The sequence below is a fragment of the Centruroides sculpturatus genome, unplaced genomic scaffold (genome assembly GCF_000671375.1).
Source record: "Centruroides sculpturatus isolate CEXI.00-Female unplaced genomic scaffold, Cexi_2.0 scaffold625, whole genome shotgun sequence".
Lineage (NCBI taxonomy): Eukaryota > Metazoa > Arthropoda > Arachnida > Scorpiones > Buthidae > Centruroides > Centruroides sculpturatus.
Window position 1 is genome coordinate 380001 of NW_019384830.1, and position 17233 is coordinate 397233.

At 29.8% G+C, this 17233-nt stretch overlaps 3 protein-coding genes and 1 pseudogene across 3 annotated transcripts; 3 read left to right on the plus strand and 1 right to left on the minus strand.

Moving 5' to 3' along the window:
- The first annotated feature begins 279 nt into the window (after positions 1-279).
- On the plus strand, positions 280-1709 carry LOC111630091 (annotated as a pseudogene).
- On the plus strand, positions 1550-4882 carry LOC111630106 (putative nuclease HARBI1). Its single transcript, XM_023374128.1, has 4 exons — positions 1550-3714; positions 3784-3960; positions 4301-4569; positions 4754-4882. The coding sequence occupies exons 1-4, from the start codon at positions 3530-3532 to the stop codon at positions 4771-4773; spliced, it is 651 nt and encodes a 216-aa protein (XP_023229896.1). The 5' UTR covers positions 1550-3529; the 3' UTR covers positions 4774-4882.
- LOC111630092 (myb/SANT-like DNA-binding domain-containing protein 1) lies at positions 1992-3377 on the minus strand. Its single transcript, XM_023374112.1, has 3 exons — positions 3171-3377; positions 2834-2894; positions 1992-2260 (listed from the first exon to the last, which is right to left on the minus strand). Exons 1-3 carry the CDS (start codon positions 3375-3377, stop codon positions 1992-1994), a joined length of 537 nt encoding a protein of 178 aa, XP_023229880.1.
- On the plus strand, positions 4578-5916 carry LOC111630107 (protein ANTAGONIST OF LIKE HETEROCHROMATIN PROTEIN 1-like). The gene is made up of 2 exons (XM_023374129.1): positions 4578-5180; positions 5266-5916. Exons 1-2 carry the CDS (start codon positions 4770-4772, stop codon positions 5365-5367), a joined length of 513 nt encoding a protein of 170 aa, XP_023229897.1. The 5' UTR covers positions 4578-4769; the 3' UTR covers positions 5368-5916.
- The last annotated feature ends 11317 nt before the right edge of the window (positions 5917-17233 follow it).

Genomic DNA, 17233 nt, shown 5'->3' on the forward strand with positions numbered 1-17233 from the left:
AGTAGCAAGGCAGAAGTTATAAGCATTATTGTAGTTACATAATAATTCATAGTTTAAATTGATTTCTTCTTTAATTTAAATATTTTGTCATTGCTAATTCTTTGCACAGATTGTTATCCTTGCAAGAAGCAAGGATGCTATGTCGCTTATATCACACTAGGTATTCTGTATGTAAACCATGTATATATTATTTATATTTTCTTTTGTTTNCGTTGTCGTTGGCAGCACGATTCTCGTAATGTTATCACTTTAGTGACAGCTGTGATAAGAATGGATTCTCGACAGAAAGTTGTATTATTATTATTATTATTATTATTTAAACTTCTTGTATTGAAGCAGCGTATACACGCTAACAGAGAAGGGTATCGTTTGACACGAACAAAAGCATTGAAATGGCGACAACGAGCAAAAGAAAAGGCATGTGTTGTAGCCATGATTTGTTCTACGCTTCCTAGTGATCGAATTTGGAAGATCCCAAGAAATCAGAAATGGTGGGAAGAGTGTGTTCCTGCAATGGATGAAGTAAGTTGGCGTGAAAACTTTAGAGTTTCTAGAGAAACGTTTAATTTCTTATGTGCTGCATTACCTGAAATGAAAAGAAATAATACTCACTTGAGACGATGTATTTCTACAGATAAAAAGAGTAGCAATTGCTCTATATACATTGGCATCATCGTCTGAATATAGGACTATTTCACATTTGTTTGGTGTAGGAAAATCCACCGTTTGTAAAATTGTTATAGACTTCTGCAAAGCAGTTATAAATAATTTAATGTCTACCGCTATCCAGTTTCTACAGACTAGAAATGAAATTGACTTAAAAATTCGTGATTTTTACGAGATTTGGAATTTTCCACAATGCTTTGGATCAATTGATGGAACACACATTTTTATTTTACCACCAAAATAAGACTGCATTGACTATTACAACTATAAAGGATGGTATTCTATGGTCCTCCTTGCTGTTGCAGATGCCAAATATATGTTTACATATATAAATGTAGGATCTCCTGGAAGGAATAATGATGCACACATTTTAAAAAATTCTCACTCTCTTTTAACATGCCTACAAAATATAAACTCCTTAGAATTAGGGGAAAGAATTGGTGGAGAAGTTGTGCCACCTTTAATTATTGGTGACTCTGCTTTTCCTTTACAGCCAACTTTAATGAAGCCATTTCCAAGTAAAACAGAGGATGAAATAGAAAAAATGTTCAATTTTAGATTATCTAGAGCTCGACGAGTAGTGGAAAATGCCTTTGGAAGATTAAAAGCAAGATTTCGAAGACTTTCTAAACGAATGGATAATAGGATTGATATATCAAAACAAATAATTAAAACTTGTTGTATATTGCATAATTTGTGTGAGAAGAGGGATGATCCAATAGAGAAAACATGGCTTAATGAAATAAATCAGTCTGATAGTTCATCAGAAAGAATTTGTGTTATAGGGATAAACAACAACAAAGCTATTTCAATTAGAAATGCTGTTGCAAGAAGTTTTAGGGATGAAGATTATGATTATAAGGATTTTAAATTTAAGTTCTCAAAACAAGATTTATTACAGGACAATACTCAAAGTTTACTAGAATATAGTTGTACTTTAAATTTTGACATTGCTAATGTTAAATAATATATAAAGTTGTATCTGTTTGTTCTAAAATCATTAATATAAATTAATTTTTATGTGAGCAGTCCTCATAACTTGAGTGTTAAATGAAACTCCTTGTAACTGCAAATTCTTTTTAAACAAGCTCTTGAAAATCAGGAGACTGTTATAAAATTTATATACTCAAACATTAAGCTGAAATAAATTACTTTGACTGAAATTTTGTCTAGTGTTTGTAGTTTTATTCATTTATAAAGTCAGAAAAATAAACTTTATAACTGCAGTCCTCCCACAATCATCAAAGATGTATTTTCAATTGAGGAAAATAAACAATCATATACAATAAAAATGATTTTTATTTCAAATCATAAATATTCAAATTTTAATTAGACATTTTTATTACAGATAACAACTCTTTTTGCAATTCTATACTCTCTCTCTGTAGTTGCAGTCCTTCCTCTGCAATTTTTATAGATTTCCTTTCCAATTTCTCAGAACCGGCATTGCTCCTTTTAATTTCACTTATTAATTCATTTATTTGCCGTTCCAGTGGCCGTTTATTTTTCTTTGATGACCTTGTCACCCTTATTTCAGATTCAAGTCGTTCTGGTACTGGTACATCTATCAATTCATTGGAATTTTCATCGTTTTCTAAAAGATACGAGCACAATTATTTAAAAATATGCACTTATTTTATTTAAATACTCACAATAAAGGATGTAAATTATATAGAAACATTAATTTATTAGAGTAAATGATGATTACCTGTTTAGTAACAACCACAAGAAAAATCACCAGAACTTAAATGCTTAATTAAACAAAAATATATGTAAAATGGAGTTTGTGAACATGTTTAAATATTTTACAATGTCTATCCAGACAAATGTATTCTGACAACTTTTGAATTTAACTGGCATTCTATAGTTTTTGCAGTTATAGATGCCAAATGGTAATAAAGGCACAGATGTACAATTTAATAATAAATTCCAGAATGTTGTGTTATATTTAAAAGTGACCAAGTATTATGAGAAGTTGAGTTATTATAACAAATACTTTTGATGGTTAAGTAATAGATCTTGATATAGACTAATAGGATACATCTAATGATAATTTACCTGTATCCAATTCGAGTGATGGTAAACATTGTATTATCACACTGCTACAACTCTCTTCCATTAATGCTATATTCTAGGCTGGCTGATGTCCTATAAAGCTATTAACTACCTGGAAATATTGCCAGGTAGATGGGCTGCCTCCCGAATGCCCAATCTTCGTTACTTCTTCTCTAGTTAAAATAAAAAGAAAATTTCAATGTTTCAAGTAGGAAGAATTATTTTTTTTAAATTTAATAATAGTTATTAATTTGATGTTTTTATCATTTACGATTATCGTACGAGTAACAAGAAATATAATTTTCGTCATTTAATATCAGCATTCGAAATATAACTGTTTAAAGAATTCTTTATTTAAATATTAAACGATATTTAATTTAACGATCACGTATTTCCACAATTTCAACTTACCTGTATTTGGCAGTTAAATTTTTAATTTTCGTCCTTACTTCCGACCACGTTCCAGCTCTGGACGTTGGCCTCCGAAGACGAATTTCTGCCGCCATTGCCTCATATACACTTTTATTCCGTTTCGCTCGACGTAAATCATCGATCTTTTCCCGCCATATTTCAATTAAAACTGAAATCTCCTCCTCCGACCAATTTTCTGAACGTTTTTTCTCACTTTCGAATGTTTTTCCATATGCTTCCGCCATTATTTTTGAACTTGTGGCAGACCTCGAGGAAAGCTTGAAGCGACTTAAGCTTCTTTGAGAAAGAGATTTAGGGGTCGTTCGGCGTCTCCGCCACTACAGGAGTGAGCTGCTGTTTGTAGGCATTTAGGAACGACAGTGAAAGGAAGAACAAGATGGCGTCGTCTATACCTATCCATGATATCGTGATGGCGGGAGCTATGACGTTAAAATACGCGTTTTTGCAGATGTTTGAAGCGGATTCTTCCTCTTCCTCCGATGTAGAATCAAACGAGTCACACAGACGAGCATATGTTCCTCGGATAAAAAATTACGTCACCGAGATTGTTCCTTTATACAGGTAGGATAAGGACCATTTAGAAAAAACTCCACTGGAGGACTACTCTATTAATTTTTTTTATTTTTTCAGCTCTAGTGACTTCAAATCTCACTTTAGGCTCAGTAGGGCTTCATTTGAAGCGCTCAGTAATTTACTGATGCCAAAAATTACTAATCATGCTGTTAACAGGGCAGGGAGACCGTCTTTGACACCATGTGATAAGGTGCTGATGACCTTATGGTTTTTGGGCAACCGTGAGGCATATAGGTAAATATTAACAAGTATTACAAAATAACGCCAACCAGTAATCCTGCAGTTTATGTCGATCAACATTAACTGCAAAAACCTGCAATTTATCAATTTTAAGTTTTCATCTAATCTAGTCATCTTCAAAAGAGTTGACTTATTTTTGTTTGCTCATAGTTTATTTTTCAAATAACATGTTTGATATCTATTTTTTAAGATGACTAATTGCATTTTAGGCATCTAATACCTGTTACTGTATAGTGAAATCTTATACAATATTGACAGATGTAAATTGCAGGATTACCCTCTAATCTCTTTATAGTAACTTTCATGTAGTAATAAGATATTTAATATATTATAGGTCTGTAAGTGACCGGTTTGGGGTATCCAAATCGACATTATTTCGTGCTGTGCAAACAACATGCATTGCTCTTTCGGAACTTGCACCACAGTTTATAAAATGGCCTTCAAGAGACCAAGTGCAAGAAATTATACAGAGTTTCCACAACAAGAGTGGTTTTCCAGGGGTAGTGGGAGCTATTGATGGCACCCACATTGAGATTCCAGCTCCACAGATACATGCAGTTGCCTATGTAAACCGCCACGGCTACCATTCTATAATTTTGCAAGGTATGTGATGTCACTTTAGATACAAAGTGATCTAGTCCATGAATAGAAAATTGTTGTTATGAATTATGTAGTTTTATACAGTAATATAGACAACCACTTTCTATGAATTTTCTTAATTCAATCTGAAATTCTACAGTACAGATCTGTACTCTAATGATGTTTAACTCAACTCTCTTGTTTTCAGCTTGTGTAACATTTCCATGATTTTCATCTCTTGTCATGCTGGTGAATGTGGTCGTGCACATGATGCTGAGGTTTATGCCCGCTCTACATTAGCTCGAAAAATAGCCAGAGAGGCTGAAATAATGTTTCTGTATGACTCCCATATTGTCGGAGATGGTGCTTATCCCATAAATAAGCAATTAATGAAACCATATCCTGACAATGGGCATTTGACAGCTGCCCAAGTCCGGTACAATAGCAAGTTATCATCAGACAGAAGCGTTATTGAACGGTCATTTGCTCACCTGAAAGGAAGATGGAGAAGACTACATTATTTAGATATGTCAAAAATGGAGTCGATACTATCAGTTGTAATGGCTTGTTGTGTCTTACATAATATCTGTATTACGAGAGGGGACATCCTACAAGAAAATACTGAATTGGAAAAAGTACATTAATTTTCTATCCTAAGTTTTGATATTATGTACTATACAGTACATGTGTAACAAGTGTAACATTTTTAATGTTTTCCAGGATCCAGGCAATCATAACCTTGGAGTATATCAGAGATCATGTGTTATTGAGCAAAAGCAAGTTGGAAATACAAAGCGTGACAGAATTGCTCAAAACTTATAAACAAAGACATTTAGTAGTAAGCAAAATATTCCACTAATGCTATTTATTAATTATGTACCTTAAGATGAAAGGAGTAACTAATTGATTATATTCTGGTGTTGGATAAAGTGGAGTTATAAACTACTGTATTTATTTATGGTTAATTACAAACATTTTGGATACAGTTTATGGAAATCAAACTACTTTTATTAATATCTTTTAATTTTGTAATATTTCCTATTTTTTCAATGAACTGTTTAAATAAATTATTAAATTCATCCATCCTTTGCAGGCGTTCCTCATGCCGCTGCCGTTTTGCATTCTCACGTTCAACATCTGTTAGTAGTTTTCTTTTTGGACATTGGACTGGTGATGGTGATGCAGGAACTTCAGGCAGTGAAGATGTAGATGTAGATGCACTTTCACTGCTAAGAGTGAAAGGTTATGCCACATCAGGACGTTCACCAAGCCACTCGTCCATATTATTGTAGTAACACCATGTCCTCCTGAAAAAAAAGACCACAATATATTTAGTATTGAGAAATATAAGTGAAATTTCAATAAAAAAAAGTCACCTGTTGTTGCCAGATGTATTATTATGTTTTTTTTTACTTTTTTGTATGTTCTCCACAGTCCATCCCACTTCTTCCTACATCCTTCCCCAGACACGTCTAATCCTGTTTTTGATATTTCTGCAGCAATTCTGTAGAAGCAATGTATTGGCAGTACAATGAATGGTTACCATTAGCATAGGGCTGTTCATGTATTATATCAAATGGGGCAGACCTTACGAAGTGCCTGAATGTTTATCAGTGATTTCCATAATGTGTAGGTAAGGTTGATATGAGCCACCGGGAGGGAAGACGAGTCCTCTCCTTCCGGCCACTGGTCGGTGACCTACTTTCTTGTCAAGGATGGCGTTTCGTTCAGTTACGCGTTACGCGAGTGGAGGAGTGTCAGGGGGTCGACGAGAAGGCGTTGGCATAGTCGAATAAAGACACCATTTTTCTAAACTAACAATTTATTACAGACAAATAATAAAACAAATGTTCTAACGCGGTACGTCTCATTCGCGTATGAGAGAGAGAGCTTACAATAAAGCATTCATACCTCTTGCGATGATAGCGAAGGCCTTTAATTTCTGAAAGGCGGGATCCAAGTTGAGGGTTGGGATCGAAGGTTTTCTAATATGTGGTGCGGCCGGTTAGAGGGAAGTGAATGTCCGTCTTGATGGTGCGATGGCGACTTCTTGATCAGCGACCCCCCGGAGAGGGGGAAGGAGGATGGCTTTTATACCTTTTTGGTGGGAAAATTCGTCAGGTGATCAATTGTTTTAGCAGGTGTGGGGTTAAAGGTAGTGTTACAATGACAACAATATGACGAATTTCGCCTGTAAACTATATACTGTATAACTGATAACTGTAAACTATATACGGTTTGATCGTGAGAATGTTTATAGTTAAACAAAAAGAGTTATAATTCTCTCTTGTACTTTATATTTCGTTTTTGTAGGGTCAAATTTCTTTGGTTGAGGGCATTTTTATTTTAAATTTATTAAACTTTTAAAGGATTAAATGCTTTTATTAACCTCGAATTTCACAATATAAACCTTTATTAAACACTTCTCAAACATATTTCAGAATTTTTTCATAAACATTTAACTTAAGAGTTACAGCAAAAGCCCCCAATTTGTTTACATTACTGATTCAAGTTAAATGTTTATATCAAGCCTTATCCCCACAAACATTATTGAAATCACTGATGAACAGCTCATAAGGGTTCCTTGCTAGTAACAAAATAAGATAGAAGGAAAGAGGTATCAAAATATGTGAAAATTATATGACATAATATTTGAACAACCTCCCATAATAAAAGGCAAAAAAAATACAGATCTGTTCCATAATATGGACTTCCTTGTTGGCCCATTTTCGAACATTTCATTCAAACTTTTTCTCAATTCAATTAGTTGCAAAATGTCCTTATGGGGCCATTTTGTACCACTCAAATCATCTTGAGGACTAGGACTAGGACAGGGAACCAAAATCTCACTGTCCTGATCTTGGACTGATGTTCATATAACATTTAAATTAAATTCACTACTAAATTTGTACTGCTCCTAGTTAAAAAATTGAAATATTCTAGGCAATGAATTCATCAGCAAGAAATGAGTATCTTAACTCATTTTTAAATTAAAGAAATTATAAGACCAGTTTATTTTTGAATGGTTTAAAGTTATAATACTCTACAAATTTAAATATATTTTATTAAACAATTTAATGGATGGTTATTATATCATTATAACAGCCAGTCATTTAAAATTTTTGAAACCTTAATGATTTAACAGTTTTAAACACTAATGACAATGCCAAGACATAGCAAAAACTTTCAGAGGCTGATATTTGAAATGTAAGTTCACCGATTTTGGGGGGAAATACGTTAATTGCGCGTCAGGAAAACCTAGGGTCAAACTGTATGTGGGTGGTGGCGGTAGGAGACAAAGATGACAAGTGTCTTACATGAAAACCGTTTATTTTGACATTAAATTAAGTTACACAATGCGAAGAACAAGAAATACTATATTGGCCGGCTGAGGTTTTGCTCCAGATATGCCCCGGGGCTCGAATGAGGTAGAGACTGAAGTTCTTGCATGCGATGAGAGAGTTCTTGCGTCCGATGATGGAGTTCAGAAGTTGTGGCATTCTGGATGCTTGGGTCCGGTGCACGGCTGAGAATCGGCTGTCAGTCCGCTTTGTCCTTGAGACCCGGGGGTTTTATAAGATTTCCCCCAAATTTCATCCTATTGATTGGTCCCGTTCACCCTCTCCCTTACCCCGATTGGTCACTCTTTTTGTTTCTAGGCGAAACCCGAGACCGATCCGGGTCGGGAAAAGGTCAGAGAGGTGATGACGGTCTTTTGATGTTCGNGAGATTTAAGCTGAGCCAGTTGTTGGTAGTTAAACCGGTTTAACGTTAAGTCAGTTCCGTTCATATTTCATTCCTTAAGCTGGCTTAGTCATTTAAGCTGGCTTAAAATATACAGTGTGAATAGGGTATAAGAGAGGGCTATTGGTAAAAAAAATGACTCAAGATTTTTACATTTTTGGACTAAGGACATTGAAACATCAAGAAATTCCAAAGTTTTTCTATATATATTGATGTTTGTTTGTGTGTGTAAAGTCATCTTTATCTTCAAAATTAAGCCTTTTGCTTTATTATAATCAATAATATAAGAAATACTTTTAATGAAATCACAAAAGATAGCATCACACACAATTTTCAAACATTGCTATATTAAATATTTTTTGCTGGAAAAGTTACACATCTTGTTATTGGATTTTGTTTAATTTTGATTTAAATGAATGAAATACAGATATCCGTAAAGAGAAAAGATAGATAGGTGATAAAATAGTTTTGATTAAGCTGATTTGTCAAAGATTTGAATTTATTTCTTAACAAAAATATTCTTTAGGATAGCCTTTCATTAGTAAAAATTTTAACATTCAAAACATTCTACCAGAATAAATAATATACTGAAATTGTCAGGTGTCTTGTGCCTGCATTTGAACTTGATTTAAATTTTAAATCAAACTTTAGCATTCTAAAACATTTAAATATATTATATAAAAATTTTTATAACTAAGCTTTTTTGTTTAAACTTATGATTTTTATATTATTTTCTAGTACTAATATATTGTTTTTACATATCTTTTTTAAACATCACAGTATAAATTTAGATTTATATTATCCCTTTGGGCATAATATACATCAATAATCTCTTTTAGATGTTCGGAATTTAATTTGCATTTTCATAAATGTCAACTTTTAAACTTGCAATGTAAATTGACTCTCTTTTTCTACTGTTTTTAAGATAAAGCTCTGTCTACCTTTTAGCAGCATCCTAGTTCACTTTCATTTATCTATCAAGAGCTTCTATACATTATGTATACAAAGAAACCTTTGATGGAAAATATATGCGAAACATACAGAGCAAGTATATTTGTTCTCTCAAATCTTTGAATGTTAAAAATTAACTTTGTAGAACTGAGGGGAAAAAATACTCTGAGTGGAAAGAGTGTATCTACAATGTGCTATAGGATACAGGTTACCATTTTTAAATTTTTAAGTTAAAACTGTTTTGGCATTTAAAAAAGATCAAAGTCAAAATATCAAAATAGCATGAAAAAGCATTTTTTTAGATCTATTAATACTTTCAGTTTCAAATTTATATAACAACTAAAATCAGAGACAGTCTACAATAGCCTTTCTTGGACATGCTATATGCTTAATCATACAATTCTAAAGTTTATAAGTATATTTACTTTGTTGGTTGGAATTAATTTTCTTTGTTAGCATACATATAAAAGTAAAAATACAAAAATAAGAATGAAAAAATCAATTTGATCTGATGGGCAAAAAATTCAGTTATTTTTAATATTTCTTATTTATCATCCTTAATATAATAAATTTATTGTAGATGGTGATAAATGTGTGTTTCAAAAAAATAAATATTAAAATAATATATGTAAAACAGAGACATAATTACAAAAAGTAATCTCTCAGCATAATAATTTCTTTAGACTAGTGGTGTCAAACATATACAAGATCATGAACCATCAAATACAATTTTAGAGTATCTGTTGCCACAGACACAAAAAAGATCTTTTATTTGTATTAAAAAAATGTAACATTTGCTAATAATACATAGAAATAATATAACAAAATTTAAAATTAGAGAGAGTAAAATTTAATATTTTTTACTAGAAACTTAGCATCTTCTAGCAGAAACAATTTTATCAATATCCTGTGTAATTTTTGTAAAATGATGTTTTTAAAAAATGTGCATTTAACAAATCTGTGTGGACTCATTAGCCTTTGAAATGGAAAATAGTTGTTCACATAGAACATTTTGATTTCATTGCAAAATTTCCAAAAGCATTTTAGACAGGAGAGCCAACATACTTCTGTATAATAAAGTAAATTTTCACCTTTCAGAGAAAAACTTGTCAACTTTTTTAGTTTTATTCAGTTAAGGCAATGCAACATATGGGCAATCTGCCAAGGAGGAATGTCTCCTGGGAGATCTTTTATGGGAAACTGCCCTTATTTAAGTGTTATTGACATGAAGAAAACCCAGAAAATTCTACATGGCCAGCCTGCTGGCAAGGCGTAAACCCCATAATTAACTACCAGTTTAGTGGTTTTATCCAAATTAGCCACTGGTGGGTTTATCAACTTTGAGTAAAAACTTGCCGAAAGTAAAAATTTTTATGGAACAATAAAATTTTTAGTTACCAACTTGAAAATTAATTTGCAATACATTAAAGAATTATTTTGTATTTTTTAAAATTCTGTTTTATTATTTTAATAACATCATGTTCAAGCTTAGGGTCATGGACCACATATTTTACACCATTGCTTTAGACAATCATACAGAATAGAGATATTAATTTTTTTTTTACCTCCATTCTTACTGTTTTATTACATTTTTGTTTCTATATTGTCTACTTGGACCATGTTTAGTAAAAGGACTTATTATACTGGTGTAGTTCCTGATTAGTAAAGAGAGGAAATCTTAATCAAAAGTCAAAACAAAATATCTTTATTTTCACCTGTATGCTCTGTTTGTGTGTTTCAGACCTGAAGCTATTTGGCAAGTTTACAATCCTATAACAATTGTATAAAAACTTTTTAAAACAAAAATATTATTGTTGGGTGTAATATCAAAGATGAAATAAAATAACTTACATTTTCTTTATTATCCAATATTAATACAACACTAATACTGACAGTGTCCAAAATACAGAGCATAACATACCTATCTTAATGTTTTTTAATTTATGCCTGTATAAAATGACAAAACTATTAAAAAATTTATCATTTTATAGGTAAATAGGTATGTTATGCTCTGTTTTTTGGATACTATATTTCGGTATTAGTGTTGTATTAATAATGGACAATAAAGAAAATAAGTAATTTTATCTTATCCTAAATATTGTTGTCAGATGTAGTATTGTTTTAAAAAGATTTTTTATACAATTATTATAGAATGTTGTAAACCTGCTGAAGAAGGTCTTCAGGTTCAAAAAACACAAAAAAGTGTGTAGGTGAAAATAAAGAGATTTTTTTTTACATTTGACTAAGATATCCTTTCTTTGCTAATCAGAAACTACACTAGTATAAGAAGTCCTATTAACAAAGTCCAAGTAGATAATTTAGAAACAAAAAAGAACATAGTTATGTAATATTCATAATCGATAAACAATTTAGACATTACAAATATTTACAAGACAGTCAAGCGCTTTTATGGAACCTAGCAGTATAGTAGATCCCTTTAACAAACAAAATATATAGAATGTTTTATAAAAAGCAGTCTTAAATATTTTATTTTCTGTTACTAAATTAACATTATTTTAGGGATTCAGAGTTGTTACTATTCCTATAAGTTTTCTCTGGCTCCAGGAAGAATTTTTAATTCTCTACCCTCAAAGATCCTGATGACGCTTAAAAAAAATATAAAAAATATTGCTATTTCCATTTAGTGTTTTAAGATATTTTCTTTAAAAAATGAATGATTTTATGAACTTCAAGCTATTCCATTTTGTCAATATTAATTTTATTTAAAAAACACACAAATCAATTCAAATAAATGTAGTTTTTCAATTATAAAAACTAACTAAACCAAACAATTGCCGAATTGTATTGGGCTATATTATTACTATTATTATTAACTAAATGTTATTTGGCACTAGAGGCAGTTGTTGGATGCCACCTCTTGCTACATTTAATAATTAATTTAGTAGGTTCTGGAAGAAAATAATTAGTCTTGAAGTGGAACTTGAGCCCACAAATCTCTCTGGTTTTAATATATAACTATTGGGTTTAGATGTTTATATTTGTATAAAATATAATTTTGAAATTATTTATAAATTTATTAATGCTTTAGATTATATATATATACAAAATATTGAAAATAACTTTAATTTATTGATTTTAAATATTACGTGCATTAAAAAGCTCTATCAATGTTTTTCTTGCTCAATTTGTATGCTTTTGATGTCATTTTTATCATAAAACAAATTTTTTAAAAAATTGTATTAAATTACTTAAGTTATTAAAATAATAAATTAGTCAGTAAATACAATCATTTTTATTTAATTAAGCTTTGATTTTATTTGTAAATTATTATAAAATAAAATTTAAAGTTCAGTGTTTTAAAGGCTATATTAATTTTTATTTTCAGAAGAGAATAAGAATGCAATGCATGATCAAAAGTACGATTTGGGATTGAACATCCATTCGCATCAAGGAAACCAGCAGATATCTCCCCACTTTTTGGTTCCTCAAGTTTCGAATCTGCTGCATGAAAATCTGACAGATGAGACGAGTTCCTCGACTGACACCACCCCTTTCGTGACTCCACAGGGCTCTCCAATGATGCTTCGCCGAAACTTAGTCGAAAGCAACTCCGACATCACAAAAGATATGCTGGGAAATAATGCAAAGAAATTATTTTACAAAAGTTACTTCTCCGACAGCGACGCGAAACGGGTAGATAAATTACCCAACAGAATAAAATCTAGAAAAAAATGCAATGTTTCAAATTTCGACATAAATGCCATCAGTCCTACCTCTTGGTAAATGAAGCCAACATTTTTTTTCTTCTTAAATATTCATAAATATTGTGCATTCTAATTATGTCTAGTTTCATTATTATCCCTGTAAATATGGAAAGATGCTGCTGCTATATGTATAAAGTGTGAAATTAAGTATAAATTAATATATTCAATGCTGAAATTAATACATTCGTTTATTTTAAATAGTACGAAAAGAGACTTTAATGCCTAGGAACATAATTTTAATGAATATATTAAAAGTATTACATAAAGAAATTCATTATATATATATACTCAATATAACATTAAATAAAATCTATGTATATATGTAGATTGACACATCAATAAATTTTAGCATTATTTTAAAGTTGTAATAAATTAATTTTTGTCAAATTTTAACAATGTAAAAATGTCAGTTCCTCAACGGGTAGCCCACGATTCACTGGGGATGTCGTTTTGCAGTGTGGCGCCATCTGTATGGGATAAAATTAAAAATTATTATATAGGAAGCGTCGAATTTAGTGTAAAGATAGTCCTTCTGTCTTAATAAATCGAAAAAATTATTATTTTATTCCTATTTAAATTCGAGTAGAGTAAAATCACTCGTAAACCACGAAAAGAGAGAATTTAAACCCATTATAATGTCAAAACGTCACAATAAAGAAACTAAACGAGATCCGAACCCGCGACTTAACAATATAATGAAAGTAATGCTAATTATACAGAAAGAATTATTAACTATTAAAAAATGTAACTAATAACTAAATTATATTTTTAAAAAAAAAGCATCACAAGATTGGAGATTTTTCACATAAGTCGATTCTAACGGGTAATTATACAAACCTCCACTGACGGGAACATAAAAAATGACAGTTGTTTGGAGGTTATTTTGTGTGCATTGCGAAAAGGAACGTTCTTGAAAAGAAACTCGTCGTTTAGAGCGGTTATTTTGCATGTATTTTAAAAAAGATGGCGGCCCGTCAGAAGTGGAGGTTCGACTGTGTAATATATCAAGTTGTTACTTAAATTTTTCGCTTTTAAAAATAAATAAATGAATGTATTTGAAAATAAAGGAAATATTTGTCCTTTAACATTGATAGGGGAATAATAAATATGACCTAATTTATTATTTACGTGATACTTTGCTTTAACATCAAATATTTATTGTTTTTGTATCGATCAATTGTTATACTCGAGTATAAATAGTATAATAACAACATATTCAACAAAGAATATTCATTAATTAAACTAAAAGTAACTTATTTATTTTTTAAATACTTTACTTTTCCTGCTGTTATATATACAGAGGGAAAGTATGATGATCTGGCAAAAAATGAACCCCCAGATTTTTACATTTATTGACTTAGGACACCTTGAAACGTCGAGAAATGAATAAAAATTCGGGGGTAATTTCTATATATGGATTTTTGTGTGTGTGGGGGAGCACGATTTTTTTCACCCTCTTTGAAGCTTAATAACTCCTGTTTATTTTGTGGAAAATTTCTGAAATTTTGCAGGGAAATTTATTTATTAGGGGGATTGATGCTATTAAATTTTGGTGATTATTAAAGATCGAGGGGGTGGGAAGATAATGGGGGTCGTGTGTATCTCCAGTAGGGTCGGACTTAATGACGATTTGACTCGTTATTACCATTTCCAATTTTTTATAAAACATCCCTATCCTCAAAATTAAGCTTTTTGTCATTTTATAATAGTTTAAAATATAAAAAAGTTCTTTTTATAAAATATCGTAACAGATGACGCCACCAAATGTTGCCGGGAAAGTTAATCAACTCGTTTAAAGTCGGTGTCTACCTGTTATTACGATATCTGCTTCGATTATAGAAAATTGAAATTTTCTAAATTGTTATTGAATATTTTTAGATGGAAATCTATACGTAAACAGGGTTTGAATATAATTTTTTTTAATTAATTATTTTATATTAAAATAATCGTATTTTATTGTCAAAGTTGGTCGTATACTGTCTGTAACAGCACTATCATAATTACTGTACATATTATATATATTATGTACTGTACACCTAGCAGTTCCTAAATGTTTATAGGGTATTATATAATGGTTTATATTATAGTAGTATTAGTGTAGAAGGAAATTATATAGGCAATAGAATATATTATAGTACAGTAACAATGTAATATATAAAGCTAAGTGTGGACACAATGACATACGACTATAATATATATATATATATATCTGCTATGCTGCTATTATTATTATGTATAATATAATAACATTTTAGCATGCATATAAATATGTGTTAGTATGCATTATATGGATTATAGACTTAATTATGATATATGTTATAACAGTGTCATTATATACACAGGGGGCAATGACAGTATATATTATTACATTATGGCAGTACTATATACATTGTGTTAGTGTATCTACATCATAGTTGACGTAAATATAGTAATAGAAGAAGCACAGTAAACATAGATATATTAATAATAGCATTATGACAAGTGTGTTAGCATGTTATAGTAAGCTTGTTACTATAACAGTACGCGCATAATAGATTGATACTGCAAGTTACACTATTACAGTACTGTAGTATATTGTTTAGAGAGAGAGTTTCTATACTGTAATAGTTTAGGTAACTTACAATATAATATTAACTAAAGACTATCATATAACAAAGTGAAGTAATTAAAACTTTAAAAATAGTTTACAACAAAGAAAAAGAACAAAGTTTAATCATTAAAACCTGAAAATTTGTTTCAATATTTAATTAAGAAGTGTTAATGACACATGGAAAATAAAAGAATATTTAATTAAATATCAATATATATTCAATAAGAATAAGATTATTGGAAGATTTTGTGGTGTCAAGAATGGTGTTTGTTAGAAAATCCCCGGAGATGGATCAATATTATACAACATTTGTTGAGGTCAAGCATAAATATGATATATCAAGATCATTAATCATGTAAAATATTATGTTAAATCTTCTCACCGATCCTTATTTTATAATAATCAAGTTTGTAAGACTCGAAAATGTATTTTAATTCGTATTTATTCTACTACAAAAGTTTTAATTGTGTTGGCACTAACTAAAGCAAAAGTAATAAATTAGTATCAATTTAATTTTATTTCTTTTATTAGAAAAAAAAATAAAGATTTTTGAAGGTTTTATTGAAGAATCTATTAGCAGAATTTTCGGTTTTGAAGGGATTTATTTAATATAAAATTAAAGGATTTGGATGGGTTTATTGAAAATTTCATTAGTATATTTTGAAAGTTTTTTTAAAGTTTTATTTTATATAAAATTAAAGATTATGGAGGGTTTTTTTTTATTGAAGATTTTATTAGTAAAATTTAAGGTTTTGGACTTTTATTTAACAAAATATAAGAATTTTAGAGGGTTTTATTGAAAGTTTTATTAGTAAAATTATAGTTTTTAAAGGTCTTATTAAAATGTGTTTTTAGAGAGTTTTATATAATGTAATAATATAAAAGTTTTTATAAGATGTTTGGGAGATTTTATTTAAAATTTTATTTATTTTTGATAGAATAAAATAAATTATTTATGACAACTTTTCTTACATCAGTTTGACATTATAACTGATATTGTTTCCGAAATCAATTTTATGATAATGATCAAAGAAAATCGATTTAAAAGAAATAATGACAAAGTAATTTTCTTTACATTTAACAGAATATTTTGTTTATTTTTTACATTTATAAAAAATCGCACTTTTTTATATTTTACTTCCAAAAACTTTTAAGTTATTTTATTATTTGTTCGTAAATAAATAAAAGTAAATGAATAAAGTAATTTTAGGGAAAAGTTTTTATAAATATGATTTTTTTAGAGGTTTCAGCTGAATAAATTAAGTAATTAAAGTATATTTTTGTACGAAAAAACATGGTTTTTCTATGCTTAAAATGAATGTAGAATATAATAACTATACTTTGATTTAATATTTAAGAAGAGTTTAATAATTAATTAATAAAAATGTTTATTTTTCTCTACTTTGTTAAATATTTATTTTATTAAATATTAACTTAATCTAGATAATAGCCCAGTTTTATTTTCTTTATAAACATTTTTAAATTGTTAATGAGAATTCTTGCATAGGGGAAAGGCAATCGAATTATATATTTCTTTATTATCACTTTAATTTATTTAAAATGTTTTAAATGCTCAACTAAAACTTTTATTTCTCAACCTGTAGCTCGCGAACCCGGAGAGAATATGTTATATCTTGTCTTATAAATCTTATTAATCGGAGGTTGAAAAGTTACACCT

Coding starts and splice junctions, on each gene's coding strand:
- LOC111630107 (XM_023374129.1), top strand. CDS start 4,770: ATGATTTTCATCTCTTGTCATGCTGGTGAATGTGGTCGTGCACATGAT. Junction 5,181..5,265: donor AAAATACTGAATTGGAAAAA/GTACATTAATTT, acceptor AATGTTTTCCAG/GATCCAGGCAATCATAACCT.
- LOC111630092 (XM_023374112.1), bottom strand. CDS start 3,377: ATGGCGGAAGCATATGGAAAAACATTCGAAAGTGAGAAAAAACGTTCA. Junction 2,895..3,170: donor GAGCTGGAACGTGGTCGGAA/GTAAGGACGAAA, acceptor TATTTTAACTAG/AGAAGAAGTAACGAAGATTG. Junction 2,261..2,833: donor CTACCTGGCAATATTTCCAG/GTAGTTAATAGC, acceptor CGTATCTTTTAG/AAAACGATGAAAATTCCAAT.
- LOC111630106 (XM_023374128.1), top strand. CDS start 3,530: ATGGCGTCGTCTATACCTATCCATGATATCGTGATGGCGGGAGCTATG. Junction 3,961..4,300: donor GGCAACCGTGAGGCATATAG/GTAAATATTAAC, acceptor AATATATTATAG/GTCTGTAAGTGACCGGTTTG. Junction 4,570..4,753: donor CCATTCTATAATTTTGCAAG/GTATGTGATGTC, acceptor TCTTGTTTTCAG/CTTGTGTAACATTTCCATGA.